At 61.1% G+C, this 26,618-nt stretch overlaps 1 protein-coding gene across 1 annotated transcript in view; it reads right to left on the bottom strand.

The window, feature by feature from the left end:
- The window catches only part of ATP6V0A2 (ATPase H+ transporting V0 subunit a2), a 26,629-nt gene extending 865 nt beyond the window's left edge, over window positions 1–25,764 (bottom strand). The window contains exons 1-20 of the mRNA XM_080650454.1: window positions 25,439–25,764; window positions 18,377–18,455; window positions 17,890–17,987; window positions 17,447–17,584; window positions 16,462–16,550; window positions 15,057–15,183; window positions 14,368–14,450; window positions 13,434–13,527; window positions 12,609–12,821; window positions 11,464–11,614; window positions 11,114–11,250; window positions 10,376–10,563; window positions 10,202–10,292; window positions 9,434–9,552; window positions 8,490–8,700; window positions 7,238–7,357; window positions 6,437–6,556; window positions 5,833–5,950; window positions 5,236–5,407; window positions 1–2,196 (exon numbers count right to left, since the gene is read on the bottom strand). The exon at window positions 1–2,196 is cut by the window's left edge and continues 865 nt beyond it. Of these exons, the coding sequence (XP_080506580.1) occupies window positions 2,091–2,196; window positions 5,236–5,407; window positions 5,833–5,950; window positions 6,437–6,556; window positions 7,238–7,357; window positions 8,490–8,700; window positions 9,434–9,552; window positions 10,202–10,292; window positions 10,376–10,563; window positions 11,114–11,250; window positions 11,464–11,614; window positions 12,609–12,821; window positions 13,434–13,527; window positions 14,368–14,450; window positions 15,057–15,183; window positions 16,462–16,550; window positions 17,447–17,584; window positions 17,890–17,987; window positions 18,377–18,455; window positions 25,439–25,555 (2,571 nt within the window). The 5' untranslated portion in view covers window positions 25,556–25,764 and the 3' untranslated portion in view covers window positions 1–2,090. The remainder of the gene's footprint in view (window positions 2,197–5,235; window positions 5,408–5,832; window positions 5,951–6,436; window positions 6,557–7,237; window positions 7,358–8,489; window positions 8,701–9,433; window positions 9,553–10,201; window positions 10,293–10,375; window positions 10,564–11,113; window positions 11,251–11,463; window positions 11,615–12,608; window positions 12,822–13,433; window positions 13,528–14,367; window positions 14,451–15,056; window positions 15,184–16,461; window positions 16,551–17,446; window positions 17,585–17,889; window positions 17,988–18,376; window positions 18,456–25,438) is intronic.
- Window positions 25,765–26,618: the final 854 nt, after the last annotated feature.

Raw genomic sequence — 26,618 nt, 5'->3', positions numbered from 1 at the left:
TACACGCAGCAGTTCCGCCCGATAGCTGAAAAATAAAACTGCTCTGGGGACACGATGCTGGGACCAAGAGCTTCATCACGAAATGAAGTTCCCTTCAGTGCCCAAGAGAGACCATCACACTGTATTTCTGGAGCGTTGTCAGGACCATCCCTTTGCTTTTTATAGAATTACATTCTGCACAAGTTTCAGTTGAGAAATGACTCACTCTCGGTTCCATACCGATAGGTGCTCATTAGAACGGCACGTGGCCCCGGGGCAGGAGCAGCGGGGCAGGCGAGGCTCCAGCAAATGCTGTCTCTTGTGCGTGTCCCAGGGATGAGTCAGCTCCCTCTGTTAGTGGCCCCTGGAGTCGCGTAATGAAGCGGACGGTGAGGGCCAGGTGAAAGCTGGGCGGCGCTATTCAGATTTCACCTTCACCCCAAGGGTGTCCAACATCGCTCCGTTCCGGGGAAACGTAGCTTTGAGAGCAGACCTTTCCCAGGTTCCTCAGCCTCGCTATCGGCCTGGTATTTAACATGAGGGACAAACGCCAGGAATGCCAACGGGCTCAGGGTAACACCCCATGGGGAGCAGCATGGAATCGTCACAATGAAAAAGGTCTGATGTCAGCCTGGCCGGCGAGGCTCAGGGGTCGAGTGTTGACATATGAACCAGAAGGTCACAGTTCATTCCCGGTCAGGGCACATGCCCAGGTTGGGGGCTCGATCCCCAGAAAGGGGGCATGCAGGAGGCAGCCCATCCACGATTCTCTCATCATTGATGTTTCTCTCTCTCCCTTTCTCTCTGAAATCAATAAAAATGCCTATTTCTTTAAAAGGTTTGATGTTAGAGCCAGTTAGGCCTGGCTGTTCAGTTCACCCTCCCCGGCCCAGGAGCCAGGGCGGAGGAGGATGGCGACAGACAGCCTTCGGCGTGTTACGGAAAATGTGGGCAGGTGGACATACTGCGGGCTCGTCCTGAAAAGAATTACTTACAACCCATCACAGTGGAGCAGGGAGAATGAGCATAACTCACAGGGAGCCAGGACAGATCCACACGTCCAAGAGGACCGGTTCCCACTCGTTCAAAACTAAATGTCAAGTGAGCAGGTGCATTTAAAGGAGACTCCCAGTCAGGGGCGGAGACTCAGCTTCCGACCGAGCCAAGGAGTGTGCGACGTGCACATCAACTCCAAGTGCCTTAGTCGGACCTTCATTTAGAATCAGCCTCGAAGTAAGGAAACGATCACTGTCCTGTTCTCAAGGGTAGGCTCAACCTCCTCGTGGTAAAATACCTTAATTCCCGTTTTGTGATAAAAGTACACAAAAGACTACTTCCCCCCTCTCCCCCACTCGGGATAAACCCTGTTGGCTCAGGCACGTCAGCCACGCGGGGACTGAGTCCAGGGCCTGTCCTGCTGCATCTTCCACAGTCGCCCGGCTCGGTACACCGTTTCTTCCCAAACACACCGTGAGCGTAACTGGAGTGACGTAGACGACCAGGGCGAGAGGTCTTGAAAAACATACGAGCGGAATAAACATCTGCTGTAGGTCCGTCCCATATTCCCCAATTAAGACAAAAGTATAGAAACCACCTCCTACTCGTGATCCCAGGAGAACAATAAAAAAAGTTCGCATACTTCTGGTCAAGCAGAATATTAAATGTGTCTTGATTATCCATCATTAAACTTTTTAAAAAACTAGACTTATTCAGCTGCTGGAAAATATTCTCTGACTTCGGGTGACAGAATAACTCCTTGATTTTGGGGTTTTTTTTAATAAGGTGAAAAGGAATTAAGTACCTAAGACTGTTTCCGATTAGCCACTCAAAGCGGGCTCCTCTCGCCCACGCCTGTATTTTAAAAAATAACTTCAACATAACTTTGGGCATGAACTTGTGTTTGCGCATCAGGAGCACTGAAATAAATTTGTGTATCTAAATTGATAAACTTTACAGAATATTTAACGTGAGAAAGAGGTATATCTTACAGAATTATTTGGCTAGACCCTAAGGCAATCGATGAAGACAGAATTTTTCTGATCGTAAATCGGACATCAGTGAATTTCTACAACATGATAATCCTCCGCCATCGGAAAGCTCGATGGATGCAGCTATGCAATCGCCCCGTCGTCGCTGAACTTCCATGAAAGTCGTCTGAACGAGAAAGGAACGAATTTGGTGCCTGCACCAACATAGAATTTGTTCTGAAATTCCACCCTAAAATAAAAAAATAAAATCCATGTATTAATGAAAGGCTGCGAGTAACTTTCCCTGCATTCCGTAAAACGGCTTCTAAATTAAAACCCTGGGCTGTGGTTGCTTCACCCCATAGCGTTCTTGGCAGAACTACTGGTACTTAGAGAAAACGCACACACGTGCCCGCCCCGTGTAGGCGTGACGTGTTAAACACATCGCACCGCCTCACACACTGCACGTGCGCACACCCCCCAGCACCAGGCCCTCTGCCCACCGGGGTGGCTGGTACAAACACGGAGAAACAGGTATGAAGCCTTTTACGAGACAAAGCAAGGCCCCCGGTGACCTGAGCGCCTGAAATACCCACAATGCCGGGGCAAGCAGGAACTTGCTCTCGCTTGTCGGGGCTAACAGCGCAGACACAGAATGGACCTGTAACTCGGGAGCTGTGGACACAGGCCCCACGGTGAGGCAGGGAAGACACAGCTAAATTCAGCACTGGATTGGGGGGGGGGGTATATACACACATTTGCGGGGAGGGGGGTATATGCACACATTCGCGGGGAGGGGGTATATACACACATTCGCGGGGAGGGGGTATATACACATATTCGCGGGGAGGGGGTATATACACACATTTGCGGGGAGGGGGTATATACACACATTTGCGGGGAGGGGGTATATACACATATTCGCGGGGAGGGGGTATATACACACATTTGCGGGGAGGGGGTATATGCACACATTCGCGGGGAGGGGGTATATACACACATTTGCGGGGAGGGGGTATATGCACACATTCGCGGGGAGGGGGTATATACACATATTCGCGGGGAGGGGGTATATACACACATTTGCGGGGAGGGGGTATATACACACATTTGCGGGGAGGGGGTATATACACATATTCGCGGGGAGGGGGTATATACACACATTTGCGGGGAGGGGGGTATATGCACACATTCGCGGGGAGGGGGTATATGCACACATTCGCGGGGAGGGGGTATATGCACACATTCGCGGGGAGGGGGTATATGCACACATTCGCGGGGAGGGGGTATATACACACATTCGCGGGGAGGGGGGTATATGCACACATTCGCGGGGAGGGGGTATATACACACATTTGCGGGGAGGGGGTATATGCACACATTCGCGGGGAGGGGGTATATGCACACATTCGCGGGGAGGGGGTATATACACACATTCGCGGGGAGGGGGTATATACACACATTCGCGGGGAGGGGGGTATATGCACACATTCGCGGGGAGGGGGTATATACACACATTTGCGGGGAGGGGGGTATATACACACATTTGCGGGGAGGGGGTATATACACACATTCGCGGGGAGGGGGTATATACACACATTCGCGGGGAGGGGGTATATACACACATTTGCGGGGAGGGGGGTATATGCACACATTCGCGGGGAGGGGGTATATACACACATTCGCGGAGAGGGGGGTATATACACACATTCGCGGAGAGGGGGGTATATACACACATTCGCGGGGAGGGGGGTATATGCACACATTCGCGGGGAGGGGGTATATGCACACATTCGCGGGGGGGGGGTATATACACACATTCGCGGGGAGGGGGTATATACACACATTTGCGGGGAGGGGGGTATATACACACATTTGCGGGGAGGGGGTATATGCACACATTCGCGGAGAGGGGGGTATATACACACATTTGCGGGGAGGGGGTATATACACACATTCGCGGGGAGGGGGGTATATACACACATTCGCGGGGAGGGGGTATATGCACACATTCGCGGAGAGGGGGGTATATACACACATTCGCGGGGAGGGGGTATATGCACACATTCGCGGAGAGGGGGGTATATACACACATTCGCGGGGAGGGGGTATATGCACACATTTGCGGGGAGGGGGTATATACACACATTTGCGGGGAGGGGGTATATGCACACATTCGCGGGGAGGGGGGTATATGCACACATTCGCGGAGAGGGGGGTATATGCACACATTCGCGGGGAGGGGGTATATGCACACATTTGCGGGGAGGGGGTATATGCACACATTCGCGGGGAGGGGGTATATGCACACATTCGCGGGGAGGGGGTATATACACACATTCGCGGGGAGGGGGTATATACACACATTCGCGGGGAGGGGGTATATACACACATTCGCGGGGAGGGGGTATATGCACACATTCGCGGGGGGGGGTATATGCACACATTCGCGGGGAGGGGGTATATACACACATTCGCGGGGGGGTATATGCACACATTCGCGGGGGGGGGTATATGCACACATTCGCGGGGGGGGTATATGCACACATTCGCGGGGAGGGGGTATATACACACATTCGCGGGGAGGGGGTATATGCACACATTCGCGGGGAGGGGGTATATGCACACATTCGCGGGGAGGGGGTATATACACACATTCGCGGGGAGGGGGTATATACACACATTCGCGGGGAGGGGGTATATGCACACATTCGCGGGGAGGGGGTATATGCACACATTCGCGGGGAGGGGGTATATGCACACATTCGCGGGGAGGGGGTATATACACACATTCGCGGGGAGGGGGTATATACACACATTCGCGGGGAGGGGGTATATGCACACATTCGCGGGGAGGGGGTATATACACACATTTGCGGGGAGGGGGGTATATACACACATTCGCGGGGAGGGGGTATATACACACATTTGCGGGGAGGGGGTATATACACACATTTGCGGGGAGGGGGGTATATACACACATTTGCGGGGAGGGGGTATATACACACATTTGCGGGGAGGGGGGTATATACACACATTTGCGGGGAGGGGGTATATACACACATTTGCGGGGAGGGGGGTATATACACACATTTGCGGGGAGGGGGTATATACACACATTCGCGGGGAGGGGGTATATGCACACATTCGCGGGGAGGGGGGTACATACACACATTCGCGGGGAGGGGGTACATACACACATTTGCGGGGAGGGGGTACATACACACATTCGCGGGGGGGGGGTTCGGTTTTTCGGAGGGGAGAGCGCCCAGCCGGGCTGCCGGCTCACCAGTGGAGGCGAATGGCGTGGAGGAACGCAGACAGCCCCTCCATGACCAGCAGGATGAAAATGGTCAGCACGGCAAAGAGCGCCATCATCGGGAGCAGCAGCAGGACCCCGTAGGTCTTGTCCACGCGGAGGCCCAGGCGCATCAGCATGGTCCACAGGACGTCGGACAGCTCTGCGGGGACCGTGTGCGGAGTTAACGTCATTCGCGCAAGTGAGTCACCTCCGCGGGCTGGCTGCGCGGGCCTCCTCCCGGCCGTTCCCGCTGCCGCCCACGAATCACACCCTCCTCCACCGTGACACGCCACCTGCTTCTCACGGAAACGGAAACCGGCTCCCTGACCGTCTGGAGCACGGAGAAGGCCGGGCAGCCAGGGCACCAGCCTGCCTCCCGGGAGGGGTGCGCCAAGCCGGGGCAGTCGGCTCTGTCCCAACACAGCCCTGGCCCCTGAGCGCGCTCTCCTCCCAGCAGCCCGGGCCGACTTCACCCCGGCGCTGAGACGGTGCACGCTTCCCCCGCAATTTAAAGCTTCGCTGTGAGTTGGCCGGGTGCTGGGCGGGGGGGAGGGAGCGGGAGGGGGGGGGTTGGGAGACACTCACGTGCGTGTGCCAGGCTGAGGGCCCAGAGCCGCAGGTAGGACGCGGTGTTGGAGATGCAGCCCAGGCAGTACTCGATGGAGTGGATCACCTGGGTCATCAGTATTTCTCCAAAGTTAAACTGCGGGAGACCACGCAGCATGGTTAGCGTCGGCGCCTGCGAAGTGCAAGCCCGCTCCACTCTCCAGGCGACGACAAGACAAGAGAGCTGGCTGCGGGCACAGGGCGAGGACACCAAGGTGCGGGGCGGTGACTCACAGCTCTCTCTGCTCAGCAGCCTTCCCCCCCTCGGTGTCTCACCTGGAGACGATTATTCTCGTCCTTCTCACCAAGACCATTACTATATGAAAGCTTAGTGATGAGTCTATTTTTTTATTGATTTCAGACAGGAAAGGAGAGGGAGAGTGAGAAACATCAATGATAAGAGAGAATCACTGATTGGCTGCCTCCTGCACGCCCCACACTGGGGATCGAGCCCGCAACCCGGGCCTGTGCCCTGACCGGGAATCGAACCGTGACCTCCTGGTTCACAGGCCGACGCCCCACTACTGAGCCCCACCGGCGGGCATGGGGCGTCTATTTTATCATCAGGGACGGAGAGCTTTACCTCTTCACAGGTCACCTCTCGGCAGCCGTCCTCCAGCGGGGGGCTCCCCTCCTCCACGTCCTGGCTGCCCATCAGAGACACCTCCTCCTCGCTGTCCTTCCTGACCAGCGTGTACCCACTCTAGCGACAAACAGGGAGCACGGTCAGCGCCTTTCAAAGCAAAGCTGTGACCGAGCCGAGGTCAGAGCCCTCGCTTCTCCTAATGAGTTTTAGATTCTTCAGGACACAGACGTCCTTTAAAATAAAGTGAGGACTTCACACCCATTAGAATGACGATTATGAAAAATCAGAAAAGAGCGCGTGCAGGTCGGGGTGGCCGCCCCCAGCGGAGCAGCACCAGGCTGGCAGGAGGAGGCGCTGCGCACGCTCCGTGGAGGCCTGGACACCCGAGGGGGGAGCAGATGTGAGCGGGTCACTCACACCAGGTCCTGCGGGGTCAGGGTCACGGATTCCCAGGAGAGAGTGGACTGGAGGCCGCGGGGCAGGCAGGGCGGGGCAGGGTTAGGGTTAGGGGCAGGCAGGGCGGGGCAGGGTTAGGGTTAGGGGCAGGCAGGGCGGGGCAGGGTTAGGGTTAGGGGCAGGCAGGGCGGGGCAGGGTTAGGGTTAGGGGCAGGCAGGGCGGGGCAGGGTTAGGGGCAGGCAGGGCGGGGCAGGGTTAGTGTTAGGGGCAGGCAGGGCGGGGCAGGGTTAGGGTTAGGGTCAGGGTCACTGATTCCCAGGAGTGTGTGGCCAGAGAGGGCGGGGCAGGGTCTGCCGGGGACGAGGAGCGGGCGGGGCAGGCTCCGGAGGGGCCGCACTCACCCTGCTGACCCCGAAGCAGCTGCGCCCGTTGTGCAGCCAGAGCAGGAAGAGCGGCTTCCCCAGGAAGAGCACGGGCACGGCCAGCGCGGTGACGGCCAGCAGCAGCCGCTGCACGTGCTCCTGCGGGTGGGGGGGCGGGGGGAGGAGGGGGCGGTGACTACGCAGACCCCGATGGGCCATCGGCACGTTCCTTAAATTTGCAGAAATCAAGCCCCACATCCCTTCACTCATAAACAAGGAGCTCAGCCCTAGCTGGTCTGGCTCAGTGGATAGAGCGTCGATCGGTCTGCGGACTGGAGGGTCCCCGGTTCGATTCCAGCCAAGGGCACATGCCGGGGTTGTGGGCTCGATCCCCCCAGTGGGGGGCGTGCAGGAGGCAGCCAGTCAGTGATTCTCTCTCATCACTGATGTTTCTCTCTCTCTATCCCTCTCCCTTCCTCTCTGAAATCAATAAAGATATATTAAAAAATAAGTAAAAAAGTAAGGAGCTCAGAGCAAGCACGCCCAGGGGCCTGGACCCAGAGTGACTCCTGGACCCAGAGTGACTCCAGCACCGAGGACAGGGCTACAAGGACGGCGAAAGCCCTCAGGTTCAGACTCCACTGGGAGGCAGCAGCGGGCTGGGGGCGGGCAGGGCGGGCAGCCCTCCCTGGGAGCCACGCCCTCAGCCCTGGGTCACGCTGCCCAGGGGGCATCACTCAGACGCCTGGTCACTGGAGAGGGACAGGGGCCGTGGCCCAGGTGCCGATTCTCGGATGACCTGCCTTGCCAGAGAGGGAACTGAAAGAAACTGGGAGAGTGGGGGGACTGGGCAGCCCTGGGACCCCCAGGGGTACATTTACTCCCACCAGTTCTGACAGCTACTGAGGGGCAGCAGGTTTTAGTTAAAATATGTCTTTACTGATGTCAGAGAGGAAGGGAGAGGGAGAGAGAGAAACATCAGTGATGGGAGAGAATCATGGGCCGGCTGCCTCCTGCACGGCCCCTAATGGGGATCGAGCCCGCCACCCGGGCCTGTGCCCTGACCAGGAATAGAATGCTGACCTCCTGGTTCCTAGGTCGACGCTCCACCACTGAGCCACACCGGCCGGGCTGGGGCAGGGAGTCTGGATGGTTCGGCCTGCCCAGCGCCCCCAGCACCTGTCCCGCAGGCCGGCGTCCTTCTGTGGTAACACACGGAGACGCAGCCCCTGTGCCCGCAGGCCGGGACAGCCCCTGCAGTGCCTGACGGCGCCGGGACAGGGGGACTCACCTGGCCCGCGTACAGACCGCTGGTGGCCGTGCTCGGGAACAGGAACATGTTAATGAACTCGATGAGGATGCTGGGGGCCACCCTGGAGGTCTCCGCGGTGTAGACCAGCCACTTGTAGATGATCATGAAGATGAGGTACCCGAACATGCACAGCAGGAAGAGCAGCTCGGGGACGGACACCAGGTAGATGTTGAACTTCTTCCTGAAATGCCTGGAAAGAGGGCCGGTGAGCCCCGGACAGGACCGCCTGAGGCACCAAGTGATTCCCCGTGACGGAGCCTCTCAGCCGGCTCCCGCCCGACACGCAGACTAGGGGCTCCAGGGGCAGCCACGGGGAGAAACCTGAGGACCATAAAGCGACTCGCGGGCCACCTCCAGAGCCGCCAGGGGAAAGATACGCCCTCTCAGCCTACGACACCAGCTCGTAAACAAAGGCTGTCTCGCCCGGCCGGTGGCTCGGTGGCTCGGAGCATCACCCGCACACCAAAGAGCCTGCATTCCTAGGCTGCGGGTTCAATCCCTGGTGGGGCAGGTACATGAGGCCACCAATCGATGTTTCTCTCTCTCTCTCTCTCTCCCTCATCAACAAAGATATACTCAAGTGAGGACTACAAAAATAATAACTTCTAAAAGTTTTCTAATTCATAAAAAAAGAGGAGAAAAATCAATTCCCGAAACGAATGTATGATTGCCGTGCTTTCCTGCCTGCTCCCTGCTCATCCCTAGAGCCAAAAACACTGGCTGGCACATGCCACCTGCTCCGTGAACATCTGCTGAACGGACGAGCTCATGAAACTGTCAAAAACCGCACCATTGAAACAGCATCACGTGACACACGCAGCCACCACATCGGCTGCCTCTTCCCTATCGTCTACAGTCAAGAGGCCAAGTAAGAAACACCAAACTTGGCTTAGAAACACGGCTTTTAAAACATGTGTACTCACAAGTGGTTAAATATTCCCAGGACGACTCCAAAAGTCATGTGGATGATCCCTAAAATCACAGACATCTTCATTTTGAACGAATTCAGGAAGGTGAGGCGGTTTGTGGCCAAGTTCCAAATCTAAAGACCAAGGAAACCAAGAGAGAGTCGGTCAGGTCCTCCACCGCCTCGGGGACAGCGGGAAATCTCCCTGCGTCGGAAGCAGCTGCAAACCAGCAAGAAGCACCCTCACACTGCCCCCCTGCGGCCTCCCATCTGAGAACCGGTTTCCTCAGCCAGGGCCCGGGACACAGGGCGATCCCACCCTGATGTGAAGGCCCAAGAAGGCCAGCGCGCCTGTGCGTGTGGGGACAGTGCCCCGGAAGTGAAAGGAGCGAGGAAAGCAGGAGGAAGGGACCCTGGGCTCAGCAGACAGGGCGCCCGTCCCTCTGGGGAGAGTGGGAGGGTGCTGGCGGGGCCGGGGCCCTGAGCCTGGCCAGGGACAGACAGGGCTGTGTGTTAGCTTCACGTAAAAATATTTCGGATTAACCTCACACAAAAATTTGTTATTAAAGCATGTGCAGGCAGGTGGGTGCTGGAAATATCGGGGCACCGTCCTATGAAACGACGGTCTAACCACTAGGCTGCACTCCTGAACGAACACAGTGACAGAATGGAGACTGTAAACAAAAACTACAGTGAGAACGCAAAGCCCGTGACCCTGAGAAACCTTGGTGCCGCCGCCCGCCGAGGAGCCAGAAGCGGGGGAGGGTGGAGGGGGGGCACTCACAGGATCGATGCCCAGCGGGTAAGGGCCCTGGAACACCCCGGGGACACTCGGGTCCAGCTGCAGGACGCGGCTGCGCCTGACCACGCTGTCACTGCAACAGAGCGAGGGGAGAGGGGGGTCGGAGGAGGCCGCCCTTCCTGCCCGACCCGGCGCCTGGCTGCCACGGGCCCTTACTTCCACAGCGCCATCTTCTCGCGCTCGGCGGGGGGGTGGCTGGCGCTGTACATGGCAGACACGTTCCAGCCGGAGCCGAACAGGTTGACGGACTTGGAGAAGCAGTCGTTGTAGATGAGGCCCGTGTACACCGAGAACAGCCCCATCAGCAGGAGGATGTACCGGCCGTTGAAGAACATGCCCATGATCTGTGTGGGGAGCAGCGTGCGGTGAGCACGGGTGCGGTGAGCACGGGGCGCGGTGAGCACGGGCGGTGCGGCCGGCAGGCAGGCAGGAGCGGGGAAATGGTCACGTGACCGGGCTGGCCCACGCCCCTTCTCAACCACTGCCCTCAGGGCTCTCTGAGACAAGGCACTGCAGCCCGGCCAGGGTGGCTCAATGGTGAGCGTCCACCTAGGAGCCAGGAGGTCAGGGTTCGATTCCCGGTCCGGGCACAGGCCCGGGTTGCGAGCTCGATCCCCAGTGTGGGGCGTGCAGGAGGCAGCCGATCCATGATTCTCTCTCATCGTTGATGTTTCTCTCTCTCTCCCCGCCTTTGTAAAAATCAAAAAACAAAACCACCACCAAGTCGCGGTCACAGAGGTCCCTGTCACAGAGGCGACCCCACCTCAGGTCTCAGCCGGGTGCGTCACGGTCACCGCCAAGCCTGACCAGCACTCAGCAAACGGCCGTGTGGGCCCCAAGAAGATACCACGCTCCGGCTGCCCAACCAGAGGGCGCGCGGCGGCGGCTTCTTACCTCCTGTGACTGACTCAGCCTGGGGTGGTTTTCGTTCAGCACCAGCAGGAGCGCGAACAGGAACATCACGAAGCCGTGCCCGAAGTCCCCGAACATCACGGCAAACAGGAAGGGGAAGGTGATGATGCTGAAGAGAGCTGCAGGGAGCACGAGGGCTCAGGGCCGGGACCGCACACGGGTCTCAGCGGGCAGCGCAGGCCCCAGGGAGGGCGGGGCCCTTCACCGCACACGGGTCTCAGCGGGCAGCACAGGCCCCAGGGAGGGTGGGCTGGCGGCCACGCGGGACAGCGCAGCAGCGGGCCCGCTTCCCCCCCGCAGGCCCCGCCAGACGCACACACGCAGGGCCCCACCTGGGTTCACCTCCCGGTAGCTGCCCACGCCGTAGGCGTCCACGATGCTCTGAAAGCCCTCGGTGAACTTGTTGGTGCGGATCAGGGTGGGGGGCGTTTCTTTCGTCGGGATCGTGTTCATAAACGAGGCGATGGTAGCACCGCTCTCTCTCTTCCACATGAAAAAGAGTGAAAATAAGAAGACTGTCCGAGAGCTTTCCAAACACTGCTCCCCGCCAGCGAGGCTCGGTGGGCTCCGGGGGAGGACTGATCACACCCGCCAGGTGCGAGGACAGCTTCAAGGACAGCTTCAAGGACAGGTTCAAGGACAGGTGCGAGGACAGGTTCAAGGACAGGTTCAAGGACAGCAGGAGACGCAGGAACAGGCGGGGGCCGAGTGGGGGGACATGGAGGGAGGAGCTGGGGGACTCCTCCGGGCAGACAGACACTAGGAGTGCCGGGATCACCAGGAAAACTGGAATTTAGTCTTTAATCTTTTAAAAATGTTCACGAGGCAGATCAACCAAAGGCCCTTCTGCACATACGCATCACCCACGGACACAGACAAGAAGGTGTGGAGGCCTGCCGGGGGGGGGGGGTGGGTGCGTGGGGCCGGGCTGGAGGGGTCAGTGGGGGAAAGGGGACACATGTAACACTTTCACGATAAAGATATTTAAAAGGTAAAAATTAAAAGTGATAAAATGTTCACGAGGCATCTGGAGACAGCTCCACCACCCAACACACCGCCATCAGCGTCAGCGGGCGGGCCGCCACCTGAGCGTGTCTGCAGCGCTCGCCACCCTCCACGCACATCCCCTGACTCAGAGGGAAGGACGGCCCTCACGGCCCAGCAGCGCGGGGTGTGACCGGAAGAGCAGGTTTCCAGTCAGTCCCATTTCCTGAGACACATGGGGACGGTCCTGGGAGAGCTGGCCGCCCGCACAGCGCGCGTCTCCCGAGTCCCCTCAAGGGCAGACCGTGCGCCCGACAGCAAAACGGAGACCCACCAACACGCTCCTAACAAAGCCACGGCCCCGAGATCACACACCACCACCGTGTGGGACGAACCACGGAACCCCAGCCCGCCTGCCGGCCGCGGAGGCGGAGGAGCAGCGGCATGGGGAGCCGAGCGCCCGCGGGCCCCGGCTGTCTGTCGGCCGCCTTACCGAGCCGTCCTCCAGCGCCCGGCGCAGGCCCTGCAGGTCGGCCTCGGGGCACCAGACCTCGGCGATGAGGCACTTGTTGGTCACGTCGAGGCTGCACATGTTGAGCGTGTGGTAGATGGCTTTCATCTTCTTCACCTGCACCGCGCGGCTGTACACCGACTCGGCCGCCTTGCACAGCACCTGCCTGAGGTAGTCCTCGGTTTTGTGCAGCACCTGGGGAGGAGCGCGCTGTGGGCGGGCGGTCGGGCGGGCGGCTCTCGGCTCTGCCCGCCTGCCCGCCTCCAGGGACTCGCCCACGGAGGGAGGCTGAACGCCCGGCGCCTCCTCTTCCCCCGCCTCCCCCCCCCCCCCGGGGCCCCAGGACCCAGGACCCCCAGGAGGCAGGTGGAGGCCTGAGCTCAGCCCATCAGATGCCCCTGGAGCTGCCCCTCCCAGAGGGGACCCAGGGCACAGGAAAGGGTTCGAGGTCACAGGCCCTGGGGCAGCGCAAGGCCTGCTGGGCGCAGGGAGCTCCGGGTTCCCACACACCCCCCCACCTCCCACCCCGCCCCGCCGGAAGCCCCGGGCGCCTCCGTGGGTCACAGCCCGCTTCTCCGCCCAGAGCCCTCCCCGCCCTGAGCAGGGATGGCACACGAGAGCCACACTGGCAGCGGGCGTGATGAAGACGACACCGACACGGCAAGGCGACCTCCCATCGCAAAGCCGACACTAGCGAGGTCCCCGCAGGCTGTCCCACAACACGCCACGACGGGAGGAGCGGCCTTCCGGCCTCCCTGGACACCGCACCGTGCCGTTCCACCGGAGCGGGGCCGGGCCGGGCCTCACCGTGTAAAGGTCCTGGATGCGGGTGCTCAGCCCCTCCTGGATCTCGCGGCGCTCCTCGGCGGTGCTGGGGTACGGGTAGACGTGGCAGTGGTAACTGCAAGACAGAATTCCCCGCGCCGTCAGGACCCGGAGGGGCTGGAGGGACCTCGGAGCGAACCTCGGGAAGAACGCGCCCAGGGCTCCACCTAACACGGGCACGTGCAGCTCAGAGCGGGAAGGCGCGAGCCCTGCAACCTGACTCCTTTCCAACCGGCCTTTTAAACGTCCTCCAATGACTCCAAATGTCTTCTCCAGTGGCTTTAGAGGGATCGGACGGGAAAAGGAGGGAGCGCGGAACATCCGGGAGGAGACAGAATCATGGACCGGCTGCCTCCTGCACGCCCCACCCTGGGGATGGAGCCCGCAACCCGGGCCTGTGCCCTGACCGGGAATCGAACCCTGACCTCCTGGCTCCTAGGCCGACACTCACCCCGAGCCACGCCGGCCAGGCTAATTGATCTTTTTTCAGCCTTGATTTCCAAAACACACACTAATCTGGGGATGTCACTAACGTGGTCTCTACTTTCCAATTATTTTAAGGATTGCTCTGGCAAGAGTCAGCTAACGAAGTAAACGTTTCAAAGCAGGGGTCCTCAAACTATGGCCCATGGGCCACCTGCGGCCCGCCGAGGACATGTATCCGGCCCGCCGGGGGCCGCTGCCTGTCCTGCTTAGCAGCCGACGCGTCCCAGGCCCGCAGTGCGCATAGGAATTTGTTCATAGTTTTTTTTTAAAACTGCAGCCCGGCCCTCCAGCGGTCTGAGGGACGTGACCTGGCCCCGTTTAGAAAGTGTGAGGACCCCCGTAAAGCGTAGCGCTGCAGCGAAGACGCCCGGGACAGCACCAGCAGCCTGGGCGCCCTCTGCGGCCGGCACGGGGAGGATGGCCCTCTTACCAGTCACAGATCTTCTTCACCTTGTGGCCGATCTGCTCGCCCCAGAAGGAGATGAGGAACACGTACCACTTGATGACTTCCCCCTGCAGGGAGGACACCCTTACGTCCGGGCTGGAGCGGGAGCCCGCTCCGGCGGCTCGGCCTGTCCGTCCTGTCACTCATTCCCCCAACAAGCACGCTGACTCCTTCCTGCGAGGCCACACGGCAAGTTCACCGCGAAGAGCACTCCCAACCCCAAAGCAAGGCCGGGCCGTATGTCTGGTCACTCTCGGACAAGCAGTGACCAAAGCCCGAGTCCACGCCTGCACGTCCCCTCCGCTCGCTCCGCCTCAGACTGCATCGAGCGCCCGGGGCTTGGCCGGTCCGCGCACGGTCTGTGCTCTCGGGTGGCGGCCTCGCTGCTGAACCGCCCGAGCGCAGTGCCGACGCGCTGTCCAGTGTCCCCCACCCCGAGCAGGACGCGGGGACCACCTCTCAGAGAAACCCCCCAGGCTCTGAGGCCCGGAGGGGACAGCGCCTCCTGGGTCTGTGGCCGTGGGAGGAGGCCCTGGAATCTCCGAGGAGGAGGAGGAGGAGAAGGAGGAGGAGGAGGAGGAGGAGGAGCCGCGAGCAGCCCCCGGGGGCCCCTGCGCTGTGCCCAGCCGCTGCACGTCTGCCGCCGGCCGAAGGCGACCGTGCCGCCCACTCACCGTTTCCGGGTCCTCGAGGGATTCGTCCAGCTCTGCGTAGGTCACGATGGTGTACCCTTTGCAGACCCTCCACAGCATCTTCTCAAACGCCTCCACTTTCCCCTGGTAGATGAGGCCGGACACGAACCTACGAGGCACGCAGACGGCGGTCAGTGGAGGGCAGCGGTTCTCACCAGCACAGCACACGGACGAGCCCCTCATTCTGCCCCGGGAAGGGACGCGGGAGCCTCCGACTGCCGGCCCCTCCCATGCCGGGGCACCTCCCACGCCGGCCCCTCCCATCTGGCCCCTCCCACGCCGGCCCCTCCCACGCCGGCCCCTCCCACGCCGGCCCCTCCCACGCCGGGGCCCCTCCCACGCCGGCCCCTCCCACGCCGGGCCCCTCTCATCTGGCCCCTCCCACGCCGGCCCCCCCATGCCGGCCCCCCCCATGCCGGCCCCCCCCATGCTGGGTGAAAGGCCCTGAAGCAGCCTTCCCAGTGCAGAGCTGAGCCTGGAACAGAGACGCTCCCAGAACAGAAGGCACAGGGCCTCGCACCCGCCCCCCAACACACACGGACTGTGCTCTGCGCTGACCAGCACCCGAGGCTGGAGTCTCAGTGCTCGCGTGGGAGAAGGGGACGGGCCCTGCGCCTACATCAGGTGAGGAGAGGAAACTGATCACCCCAAATCTCCTCTCTCAGGTTGGGTCCCCCCCAAAGGGCTACCCCTCAGTGAGTGGGCGGACGGGCAACCTGCAAGGGAGCCCACAAGTGCCGTGCTCTGTCCCTCAGTCCGGGGGAGGGGAAGCTTCCTGGCGTCCACGGCCAGGAGAGCCCTCGGCTCGCGGCCTGCGCCCACCGTGAAAACACACAAAACCCAACACGCAGCCCACGCTGAGGCGTGAGCGTCACGTGACCCCAGGCCGGCAGGGGGGCCCCGGACCTGACAATGTGCACCAGACTCTGGGGGACCCGTCCTCAGACTAGACACTGAGCCCCCGAGGCGATGAGTGGACAGAGGGACGTGCGCCCCATGAGAGAAACCAGCTTCCGAGGAAACACGGCGCCACCGTTCGAGGAACGCAAGCAGCAGCAGCAGCAGCGGCGGGAAGAGGCCGCGCAGGACCGACGCCGCAGCTCCTCAGCCGCCCGCCAAGCGGGACAGGCTGGACGCGCCCAGGCCCAACTGCTTCGGGCTCGTGGGAGCAGCGGGCACCAACGCCCCTCCCAGCCCGCGGGCCCGGGGCTCAGCCGTACACGCAGCACAGCAGCCCGCTCGCCTCGCCCACACGGGAGCGCCCTGTTCCCTTAAACAGCACTCGCTTCTTTCCCTCAGTCACGGGCAATGGACCGCCCGTCCGTCACTCCACGAGCTCGCCCTCCCCAGCGAGGGCAGCAGGGCCCGGCCCCCGCGCTTCGCCTACCCCAGTTTCGCTCCCAGCCTCTGCATGGAGCTGTAGTCCAGCAAGGAGTCGCTGTCCAAGGCGGGGAATTCTTCGTAGGTGGGCTCAAACTACGAGAGAGGAGGCCACGGGCGTCTCGTGAGGAGGGATCCCCCACGTCCCGTTCCCAGCAGCAGTTGAGGGCCGTCACTGCCCGGGATCTGGGGGCCACGGCCCCAGGGTAACTCAGAAGGAAGCCGCTCTCACCAAGGAAGCAGCTCACGCCCCACCCCTCACCTGCCAGCTCCTTGGCCACATTCACAGGAGAGCGGAGTGTAACCTGGGCCCTGCCCGTCCCGGGCCAGAACGTTCTGAGCGAAAGTGGTTCGGAAGGAGGAGGGGCGGGCTCCTCTCGGACCCGCAGGGAACCGCAGGGCCTGCGCTTCGTTCTTATCGCGCACATGGTGGGGTTTCACCCCTTCCCTCTTAGCAATTTGGAAATAAAATCTAGGCTTTAGAACTGAAAGTCCTGTTCAGTTCTTTCTCATGATCATAGGAAGATTTTTTCCAACTGCAAACTAAAGCATCGTGCACGTAGGAGGCGTTGCTGCACAGCCTGCGGGCGGGGCAGGCCGGGGGCGGGGCAGGCCGGGGGGCGGGGCGGGGCCGGGGCCGGGGCGGGGCCGGGGGCGGGGCGGGGGGGGCGGGGGGGGCGGGGGGGGCGGGCGGGTGGACAGTCAGTGGGGAGGAAGGGGACATCTGGGATACTCCCAACAATAGAGATGAATTTAAAACCAACGACAAAACCAAATAGAAGCTGCTGTTACTGCTCAAACCACCAACACAGGAAAGGCTTCAGGCCTGTCTCGTGAGGGCTCACCCAGCTGAGAAACGAGGCCCAGACCACACATCTCCTGGCAAAAGCAGCATGTCGCCGGCAGGAACCGGCAGGAAGTGCCAGCCCCACCGAGACCCGGCGGCCCGAGACTGTCACAGACACAGGCTTCCCGGCGCACAAGGCCACTACCTCCACGTTCCGCCTCACGAAGGTCTTGGTCACCCGCAGCATGTGCGTGTACTCGATCAGTTCCAGCAAGTTCTTCCTCAGCTTCTCCTTGTTCCTCGTGACTTCCCTCAGCTCCACCTCCAGCTTCTGCAGCTGCTCCTGCCATGGAACCACAGGTGCTCAGGACCCTGCCTCAGCGCCCAGGTGACCCCAAGCTCCTTCTGGGACCCGCCCCCCAAGTGAAGCTTTTAAAAAGCCAGAGGCTAGCCAGGCCACGGGATGATGCCGCCCGCTGAGCCACACGGGCCAGGTCGCCGATGGCCATCTGGGGCAGCGCCCTCTCTGAGCCACACCGCCAGGTCGCCGATGGCCATCTGGGGCAGCGTCCTCTGGCTCTGAGGGGACAGGCAGGCGAGACCAGGCAGCAGACAGTGAGCAGGTAGCAGCCCGAGGGCGGGCGTTACCTGCATTTCCAGAACCTGCTTCAGAGGCGGGGCCGGGGGGCTGGTCTCGCCCTCGGGAAGCGGGATGTCAGCTCTGTGAATCTCCTGCGCCAGATACGCTGCGGGAGCCAACGTGAAGCGCGTGAGACCACACCGTGCCCGGAGACACGCAGGTCGAACCCTTCACACCCCAACTTCCCCGCTCGTCTGACAATCAACATCTGGTTCCCGGGGACTCAGAGGCCACCACGGCGGCGCTGCCGGGACAGAGCAGCAGGTGGTGACGACAGGGTGGCCCCGACAGTCCATGGATGTAAACCCTGACGTTTATAGGTGAAAAGAAGCGAGCGCGGAGGTGACGCCAGCCCACGTGACAGGGCTGGCCTCTGCACGGGGAGAGACTGGCCCCAGCTTTTCTTCTTCCTACTAACCCGCATCTCCCAGGTGTCCGGAGTGAGCGGGGTTTGCTTAGGAAAAAGGGCTGTTCGGGCTCTTCCCAGAGACTCACCCAACATTCGCTCTAGCTCTTCACACCGCTTCACCTCACCAACAAATTTTCTTTGGAAAGAACTGACATTCTGGTTGAGCTGAGGAAAGAATCAAAAACGCTCTGTCAACACCGACAATGTAACAATGAATTTGACTTTAAAATGTCGTTGGCAGGGGCCTGGGGAACAGCGCGGCCTGGTGGACTGCCGAATGGGAGTCCCCGCCACAACTGCTCCGGAGAGCGATTTGGCAACTGTTACCAAAAACACCTGAAAATACCTTCGGCCGGAAATACCCACGGAGAAACTGAACCCAAGCCCAAACGGTGGATCCGGACACAGACTTCTCCAGAAGAAACCAACCCCTGGGACACCGAGGAGGCATTCCCAGCAGGAAGTGGGTTAGAGACAGTCTAGTCTGCACCCACCGTGGGATTCTACTCAGCAGTGAACAGGACAAGCTCTGACACGCTAAACGTCACGGGGCTCTCAGGCGTGACAGAAGACGGCACCAACGGGCACAAACTGTGCGGCCCCGTTTCTATGAAACGGGCAGAGAAGGCAAACCGGGCGGAGGGCAGCGAGGTGGCCAGGGGCTGGGCGAGGGCAGCGAGGTGGCCAGGGGCTGGGCGAGGGCAGCGGGGGGGATCACTCGCTGGCGTGATGGGCGAGGGCAGTGGGGGGGATCACTCGCTGGCGTGATGGGCGAGGGCAGCGGGGGGGATCACTGGCTGGCGTGATGGGCGAGGGCAGCGGGGGGGATCACTGGCTGGCGTGATGGGCGAGGGCAGCGGGGGGGATCACTCGCTGGCGTGATGGGCGAGGGCAGCGGGGGGGATCACTGGCTGGCGTGATGGGCGAGGGCAGCGGGGGGGATCACTCGCTGGCGTGATGGACGAGGGCAGCGGGGGGGATCACTGGCTGGCGTGATGGACGAGGGCAGCGGGGGGGATCACTCGCTGGCGTGATGGGCGAGGGCAGCGGGGGGGATCACTCGCTGGCGTGATGGGCGAGGGCAGCGGGGGGGATCACTGGCTGGCGTGATGGGCGAGGGCAGCGGGGGGGATCACTGGCTGGCGTGATGGGCGAGGGCAGCAGGGGGGATCACTCGCTGGCGTGATGCAATGTCTAACACGGGGCTCGGTGCACTTTCTAAGAATCAATGAATGCGCTTGAAATGAGTGAATTTCGTGGCATACATCAATAAAGTTGTACACAGTTATGATTTAGTCACGTGACTTACTATGCACGTATTAAACATGGTGTTTTAAATGCCTCCGGCGTTGGATTATAGTAAGAAGTCACTAAAGAGCTTAGGTAACATGATACTGTGGCTATGATTTTTAAGTGTCCTCGCCTTTGCACACACGGAAATATTTACAAATGAAATGATACACCTGGGATTGGCCTCACCATGTTCTTGGGGGCCAGGGGCTGGAATGGAGTGAGTGGCCAGAGTTTATGTTAGGGACACGGCGTTCGCTGTTCCCACAAACTCTTCCCTCAACTGCACTTCTAATGCAAAGCTCAAAACAACATACCATGTTGTAAAAGAAGATTTGGTAAGTTCAGGACATAATTTTGTGTGAAAAAGATTAGAGATATTTCCAGTGAGGTTTCAATTATATAAATACACAGGTGCAGTTTTAAATGTTACTTTAAAAAGAATGGTTGGCCAATACTAACCAAAAAGTTAGTGTTTGTTTCTAGGTATTGGAATCATAGAAGTTACCTTATTCTTATATTTTACAAATTTCCCACAATATACTTCCCCCACATGTATCACGTTTATAATTTTAAAAATGACAGACACCTGGTCCCCCTTCGGCAGGGTCGGCGGAGGCTGAGGGGCGGCTTTGGGGCCAGGTGGGCACCCAGCTGCCCTGGAGGCACGGTCCGCCCTCTGGTGGCCGCCCTGCGCAGGCCCAGCCTCCGGGAGCTGGACGTCAGGGTGCTCTTGGCATTTCGGGGGATGGGGGGGCCGGAGTGCCCACCTGGTGTCTGCACCCCTCTAAGGGTCAACCCTCCCAGACTGGTGTAAGGACCCTGGAGCTGCAGGGGGGCGCCGAGGGTGCCGTGCGCTGATGGGGCCAGGGGATGAGAGGTGCTCCCACGGAGGTGGGGTGGCATCGGGGACTTGGACCGGGCGGCACCGGGGCAGAGCCACGTGGCACAGAGCGAATGCGGGAGGTCGGCCGGTTTGCAGACCCGAATCGATTTCTTTTCCAGGTAAAACAGGATCTGCTGGAGGAGCAGGCGGCGGAAGCCAGTCCCGGGAAAGGTAACGGCGCTTTGTCACCTGAGCCACAGCCGGCGAGGGGGGCGGGCCTTCTCCACACAAGACCCTCGCCCCAGTGCGGCGGGACCCCGCCTAGGGTGCCAGCTGGGAGGGACCTCGGGGCAGAGAGCAGCCGCCCAGAGGCGCTGGTGCCTGCCAGGACCCTGGTCCTCTGCGGTGGAGGCGGGGGTGGGGGGAGGGGAAGCCCATCTGAGCCAATGGCCACAGGCTGAGGGCCGCTTACCAGAGGTCACAGGTCAAGGAGACACAGCTGGGGGCGGCCCAGGGTGCCATTTTCAGCTCTGCCCCTTACTGCTGTGTGCCTGGAGGAAGCCGCTCGCCCTCTCTGTGCCGCCGTGGCCTCACCTGTGGGTGGGCCAAGCTGCTCCTCACAGGCGTGTGGGGTGATTGTGTGCGCCCTGCTTTCCGCTCCCTAATCAGCACCCCCGCCTCACCACCCTCCCCTCCCCAGCCTTCCAGGGACGGCACCGGCCCCCGGACCTCCGGCATGGACTCTGGCCGGGCCGCTGCGCTCCCGCCTCCTCCCCAAGCCCCGCTGTCACAGCCCCGCAGGGAAGAGACGGCCCTCACACACGATTTTCTGGGAGGACTTCGGCAAAGGGACTGTGGACAGGTGTGAGAGCAGGGGCAGGCCAGGGAGGTGGCACCCCGGAAACACCATCCAAGGTCTCAAGGGGGCGGGGCCACGGAGCAGCCGTAAGTGAGCACGTGGACAGGGGGGCGGGGCCACGTGAACAGCCGTAAGTGAGCACGTGAACAGCCGTAAGTGAGCACGTGGACAGGGGGGCGGGGCCACGTGAACAGCCCTAAGTGAGCACGTGAACAGGGGGGCGGGGCCACGTGAACAGCCGTAAGTGAGCACGTGAACAGCCGTAAGTGAGCACGTGAACAGGGGGGCGGGGCCACGTGAACAGCCGTAAGTGAGCACCTGAACAGCCGTAAGTGAGCACGTGGACAGGGGGGCGGGGCCACGTGAACAGCCCTAAGTGAGCACGTGAACAGGGGGGCGGGGCCACGTGAACAGCCGTAAGTGAGCACGTGAACAGCCGTAAGTGAGCACGTGGACAGGGGGGCGGGGCCACGTGAACAGCCCTAAGTGAGCACGTGAACAGGGGGGCGGGGCCACGTGAACAGCCGGAAGTGAGCACGTGAACAGGGGGGCGGGGCCACGTGAACAGCAGAAAGTGAGCACGTGAACAGCCGGAAGTGAGCACGTGAACAGGGGGGCGGGGCCACGTGAACAGCCGGAAGTGAGCACGTGAACAGGGGGGCGGGGCCACGTGAACAGCCGGAAGTGAGCACGTGAACAGGGGGGCGGGGCCACGTGAACAGCCGGAAGTGAGCACGTGAACAGGGGGGCGGGGCCACGTGAACAGCCGGAAGTGAGCACGTGAATAGCCGTAAGTGAGCACGTGAACAGGGGGGCGGGGCCACGTGAACAGCCGGAAGTGGGCACGTGAACAGGGGGGCGGGGCCACGTGAACAGCCGGAAGTGAGCACATGAACAGGGGGGCGGGGCCACGTGAACAGCTGTAAGTGAGCACGTGAACGGGGGGCGGGGCCACGTGAACAGCCATGAGTGAGCACCTGAACAGGGGGGTGGGGCCACGTGAATAAGCAGAAGTGGGCAGGTGAACGAGGGGGCGGGGCCACGTGATCATGCGAGAGTGGGCATGTGAGGTCGGAGGAGGGGCCACGGATGCGGCCAGGAGCCCCTAGAAGCTGAGGAGGCCTCAGCTGGAGCCCTCCGAGGGAGCACAGCCCGACACCCTGATTTCAGGTTCTGGTCCAGACCAGGGAGAGCACATGTCCCTGTTGGTTTAGGCCAGAAGGCCTGGGAGGAGCGGGGGCGGCGTGGAGGGGGTCAATGGGAGGAAAAAAGGGGACATCTGTAGTACTTTCAACAGTAAAGGTAATTTTTTTTTAAAAAAAATCCCAGCCCAGCCAGTGTGGTTCAGTGGCTGACCGCCGACCTACAAACTAGGAGGTCACGGTTCGGTTTCCGTTCATGGGGAAAGGCATTGGGGCAAGAATTCTTGCGACTGTGACCAAGAAAATATAATCAGACAACAGCTCGGCATGGAACTGCTCAAACACGAGAGTCTCTACCCAAAGGTTCAGTTCTTGTTCAGTATGTTATTTTTTTAAAGAATTACCCACAAGAAAGACAAATCCCACTCTTTCTGGAACTCACGCTGACCTGACGTGACCCCTCTCCAGCTGCTGGCGATTCAGACACATCTGTCCCGACAGAACTGAGTGTCACAGTGGGACCGGGCCCCAAGCCGTCTGCCAACCACACCGCTGCTCGGCTTCCTTCCTCACACCAACACTGAGAGCTCCACCCGGACCCTGCGGCTCTAAGACGGCCCAGGAAGAGGCCGATGCCTGCCCTGACGCACAGGACCGGGTGGACACCCCCAGCGTCACCGTCTCGCAGGTACTAACTCTGTGTGTTTCCGTTACGTGGTTTCTTTTACAAAGTGTCCTTTCTCTCTTCTTCTTAGGGAGGCAACATCGCCCCAATTCCAGGCCAGTGACAGAAGAACATTTAAAGGTGGATTCACTGGAAGACTAACATTTAACCTCAGAAACCCGGCAGAGGGCCCGGCCGGCGTGGCTCAGGGGCTGAGCGCTGACCTATGAACCAGGAGGCCAGGGTTTGATTCCCCGGCAGGGCACGTGCCTGGTTTTCAGGCTCCATCCCCAGTGGGAGACAGACAGAGGGCAGTCCATCGGTGATTCTCTCACATGGATGTTTCTCTCTATCCTGCTCCCTTCCTCACTCTCTAAAATCAACAAAAACTTCTAAAACCAATAAAAACCTCTAAACCCAATAAAAACCTATAAAAAAAACCTGGCAGAGGCAGCTGCTGCTCTTTTTGCTAATCTCCTTCCAGCGAGGCAGCTACGGGACTGGCTACAGGTGACAATTGTTCTGAGGCTGCAGACTGGGACCAAGTGCGATGCTCTGGCCTCCCTGAGCCCTCAGGTCAGGTAGAGCACCTTGCTTAATCCAGGTCTTCTCGTGGGCTGTCACCACGGAAACCCAGGCCCCGCCTCCTTTCCCTTAGGACGACTGAAAAGGGGAAAAGGATTCAGCCGCAAGCCAGAAACCAAGTCAGAGGTCAGGGATCCCACCTGGTGAACAGGGGGTCCGTAAGAAGCCCCAGAAAAGAGCAGGGGAATGTCAGCCGAGATGGAACTTTCTGCACTAGCATCCATGCTGCTTGACAGCCGCCCGAAGACAGACAGACAGACAGACACACACACACACACACACACACACCCCACACCCCACCCCCACACCCCCAACCCCGAGCTCGGGAAGACCTCCTTTTGGTTTTGGTTTCTTCTGGAAGAGGATGAACCGCTTCCTCCGGCCGAGTTTCAGGCTGTAATGACACCGCGTGAAACTCGAATCTTCGCCGTGACTGGGGCACCTGTTCAAGCCTCTGAGATTTAAGCCTGATACGCCCGGGCCCCGAGGACTCACAGGATGGAACACATCGCCCGCCTGTGCAGGAGGGAGCGTGTTTCCCGAGTCAGGGGCCGCGTAGCTCAGCCCAGCACCCGCCGGGTAAGTGGGTACCGGGTGCTGGAGCCCGAGTGCCACCCTGCCCTGCAGCCTCACCCGTCCCTCGGGGTTTCTTCCCCAGCTGCATCAGTACACGGTAGGGGTGTTTCCTTTGGAAATGAAGGAACCCCTCCCCGCCCCCAAAGATGAGGGGAAACCCCCAGGGGAGGAACGCTGTGGCCCAGGAAATAAAACATCCACCTCAGTGACTTCCCGTCCCAACAGCAGGTATCAGGTCCTGCTCCATAACCTGCCCTCCACGCCCCGTTCCCCTATCACCCTTCCTAATCAGTGTGTGTGGGTCTCCTCCCAGGCTGTGCGCAACACCACAAGGACCTTGTCCTCCTGGCTCGCCACCCAGTCGGTCCCAGCACCCAAGCCGGCATCTGGAACAGAGCACACAATCAAGGCGTGTCGGGTCACTCAACAAACGCCTATCAGTGCCTACAAACGCCTGTTCCAAGGCTTGGGGAATCGGGAGGGCACCAGTGAGGAGAGGCCCTGACCCCTGGGGGTTGACAGTCCGTGCGTGGTGGAGACAAACGACAAACAAGTAAACAGACACACAAACAAGCGCTCACTGTCACTTGTCCGGGAGACAGCGTCCATTCAACAGATACCGACGGCGCTCCCAGTCCCTGCCAGGCCGTGGCACATCTTCCCACATCAGTGAACAAACGCGACACAAATCGCTCCCCTGGAGGAGCCCACACCTGGCTCACCGCCAATGCAGGCTCTGAGCTCACCGGCCACCCGGTCCCCCCCGCCCCCCCATCTTCCCCAGGCCGGTCCTTCCCATCAGGTCTCGGCCCAAACGCCACCTCCTCCGAGAAGCCCACCTTGACCACCACCAGCCGAGCCACACTCACGCCAACCCCGTATTATTTTCTTTTCAGCATTTTCTTGCTTATGGACTTAATGTGTCCGATCTCTGTCCCCTGCCACCCCCGTACGTTCCAGATGGACTCGGGGAGAGAGGCCTTATCGGAGGTGCTCTCCCGCCCAGCCCGGCGCCTGGCACAGGAGCGTCGGGTGACGCTGAGGAGGACCTCACGGGGCGCTGCTCACTAAGTCGGGACCCCGAGCTGGGCCGCAGCTCCGGCCGGGGACCGGCCTCAGTTTCCCCGCCTGGGAAATGGGGACAGCGGCGTGCCCCGGGCCCGGCGCGGGCGGAAGGGAGGCCCGAGTCTCCCGGGCGACACTCACGTCTCGGAACTGGACCAGGCCCTTCTCGCCCAGGGCGCTCAGGCACTCGTAGGCCGTGCCCGACTGCAGGAAGAGCTGCGCCAGACACATGGGCTCGCTCCGGAACAGGGACCCCATGGCGGGCGGCCCGCGCCCTGGCGGGGCCCGACGGGCGGCAACGGGGCTACGGGCAGCGCGGGCCCGCGCGGTCAGGCGGGGCGGCCCAGGCCTCGGGCTCCTGCTGCGGCCTGGCCGCGGCGCCGCACCATCGGGCTCCGGGCAGCTGCGGCCGCCCCCAGTCCAGCTCCCGCGGCCGCCGCTCCAGCCGCCGCCGCCACCACCACCACCGAGCGAGGCCCCGCCCCCCCGCCCTAGCCATTTCCGGTCCCGCCCCCTCCCCCGCGGCCGACCAATGGCGCCTGGAGTTGCGGCGTGCGACGGCGCCGAGGAGCCAATCAGCGCAAACCCTGCGGGGGACGCGGGTGCTCTCGACGCCCCGCCGGACGCGGACGGAACCCAGCCGCTCGCCCGCCGCCTGCAGCTTTGAAGACGAGTTTCTGGGGGGTGCGCGCCGCGTCCACCGACCTGGGCCCACGCCCCGCGGTTCTCGGTCACGTCGCAGGGCTGTGCAGCTTCTTCACCGTCGATGTTAGGGCATGCCCATCGACTCCGCCTGCAGCCCCTTCCCGCACCTTCCCGTCCGCAGCGGCCCGCAACCGCAGCTTTGTCTCCGTAGATCTGCCCGTTTCAGGACACCTCACACCCACGGAGCCACACCGGCGGCACGTGGTGCTGGCCTGGCGGCGGGCTTTCCTCTCGGGGGGCCCTGGCCCCCGTGCAGACCAGGAGGCAGGCTCGGACCCGGCGCGTGTCCTCTGCGCACAGCCCTGCACCCAGGTGACCTGACACGGGACCCAGACCTCGCGCGGCCTCCCTTGAACGCCTCGGGCGCCTCCCACTGCACTTCGAACAAAAACCCCCAACTTCTCCCGTGGCCAGCAAGATCCCACGGTATCGGGCTCCCTTCTCCCCAGGCCCTCCTCTCCGGCCGCCTGCCCTGGCTCCAGGTCGGTGCCCGCGACCTTGCTGACCTCCCTCAGCCGGGCCTTCCCAATGCTGGCTCCTTCGGGTCTCAGCCCACATGTCACCTCCTGAGCGGCTGCCCCTGACCCGGAGGCGGGGTGGGGAGGGGAGGGGAGTA

The sequence above is a fragment of the Plecotus auritus genome (genome assembly GCF_963455305.1).
Source record: "Plecotus auritus genome assembly, chromosome: 13".
NCBI classification, from domain to species: domain Eukaryota; kingdom Metazoa; phylum Chordata; class Mammalia; order Chiroptera; family Vespertilionidae; genus Plecotus; species Plecotus auritus.
The sequence above is the reverse complement of the archived record's forward strand: the minus strand, read 5'-3'. Positions and strand labels throughout refer to the sequence as shown.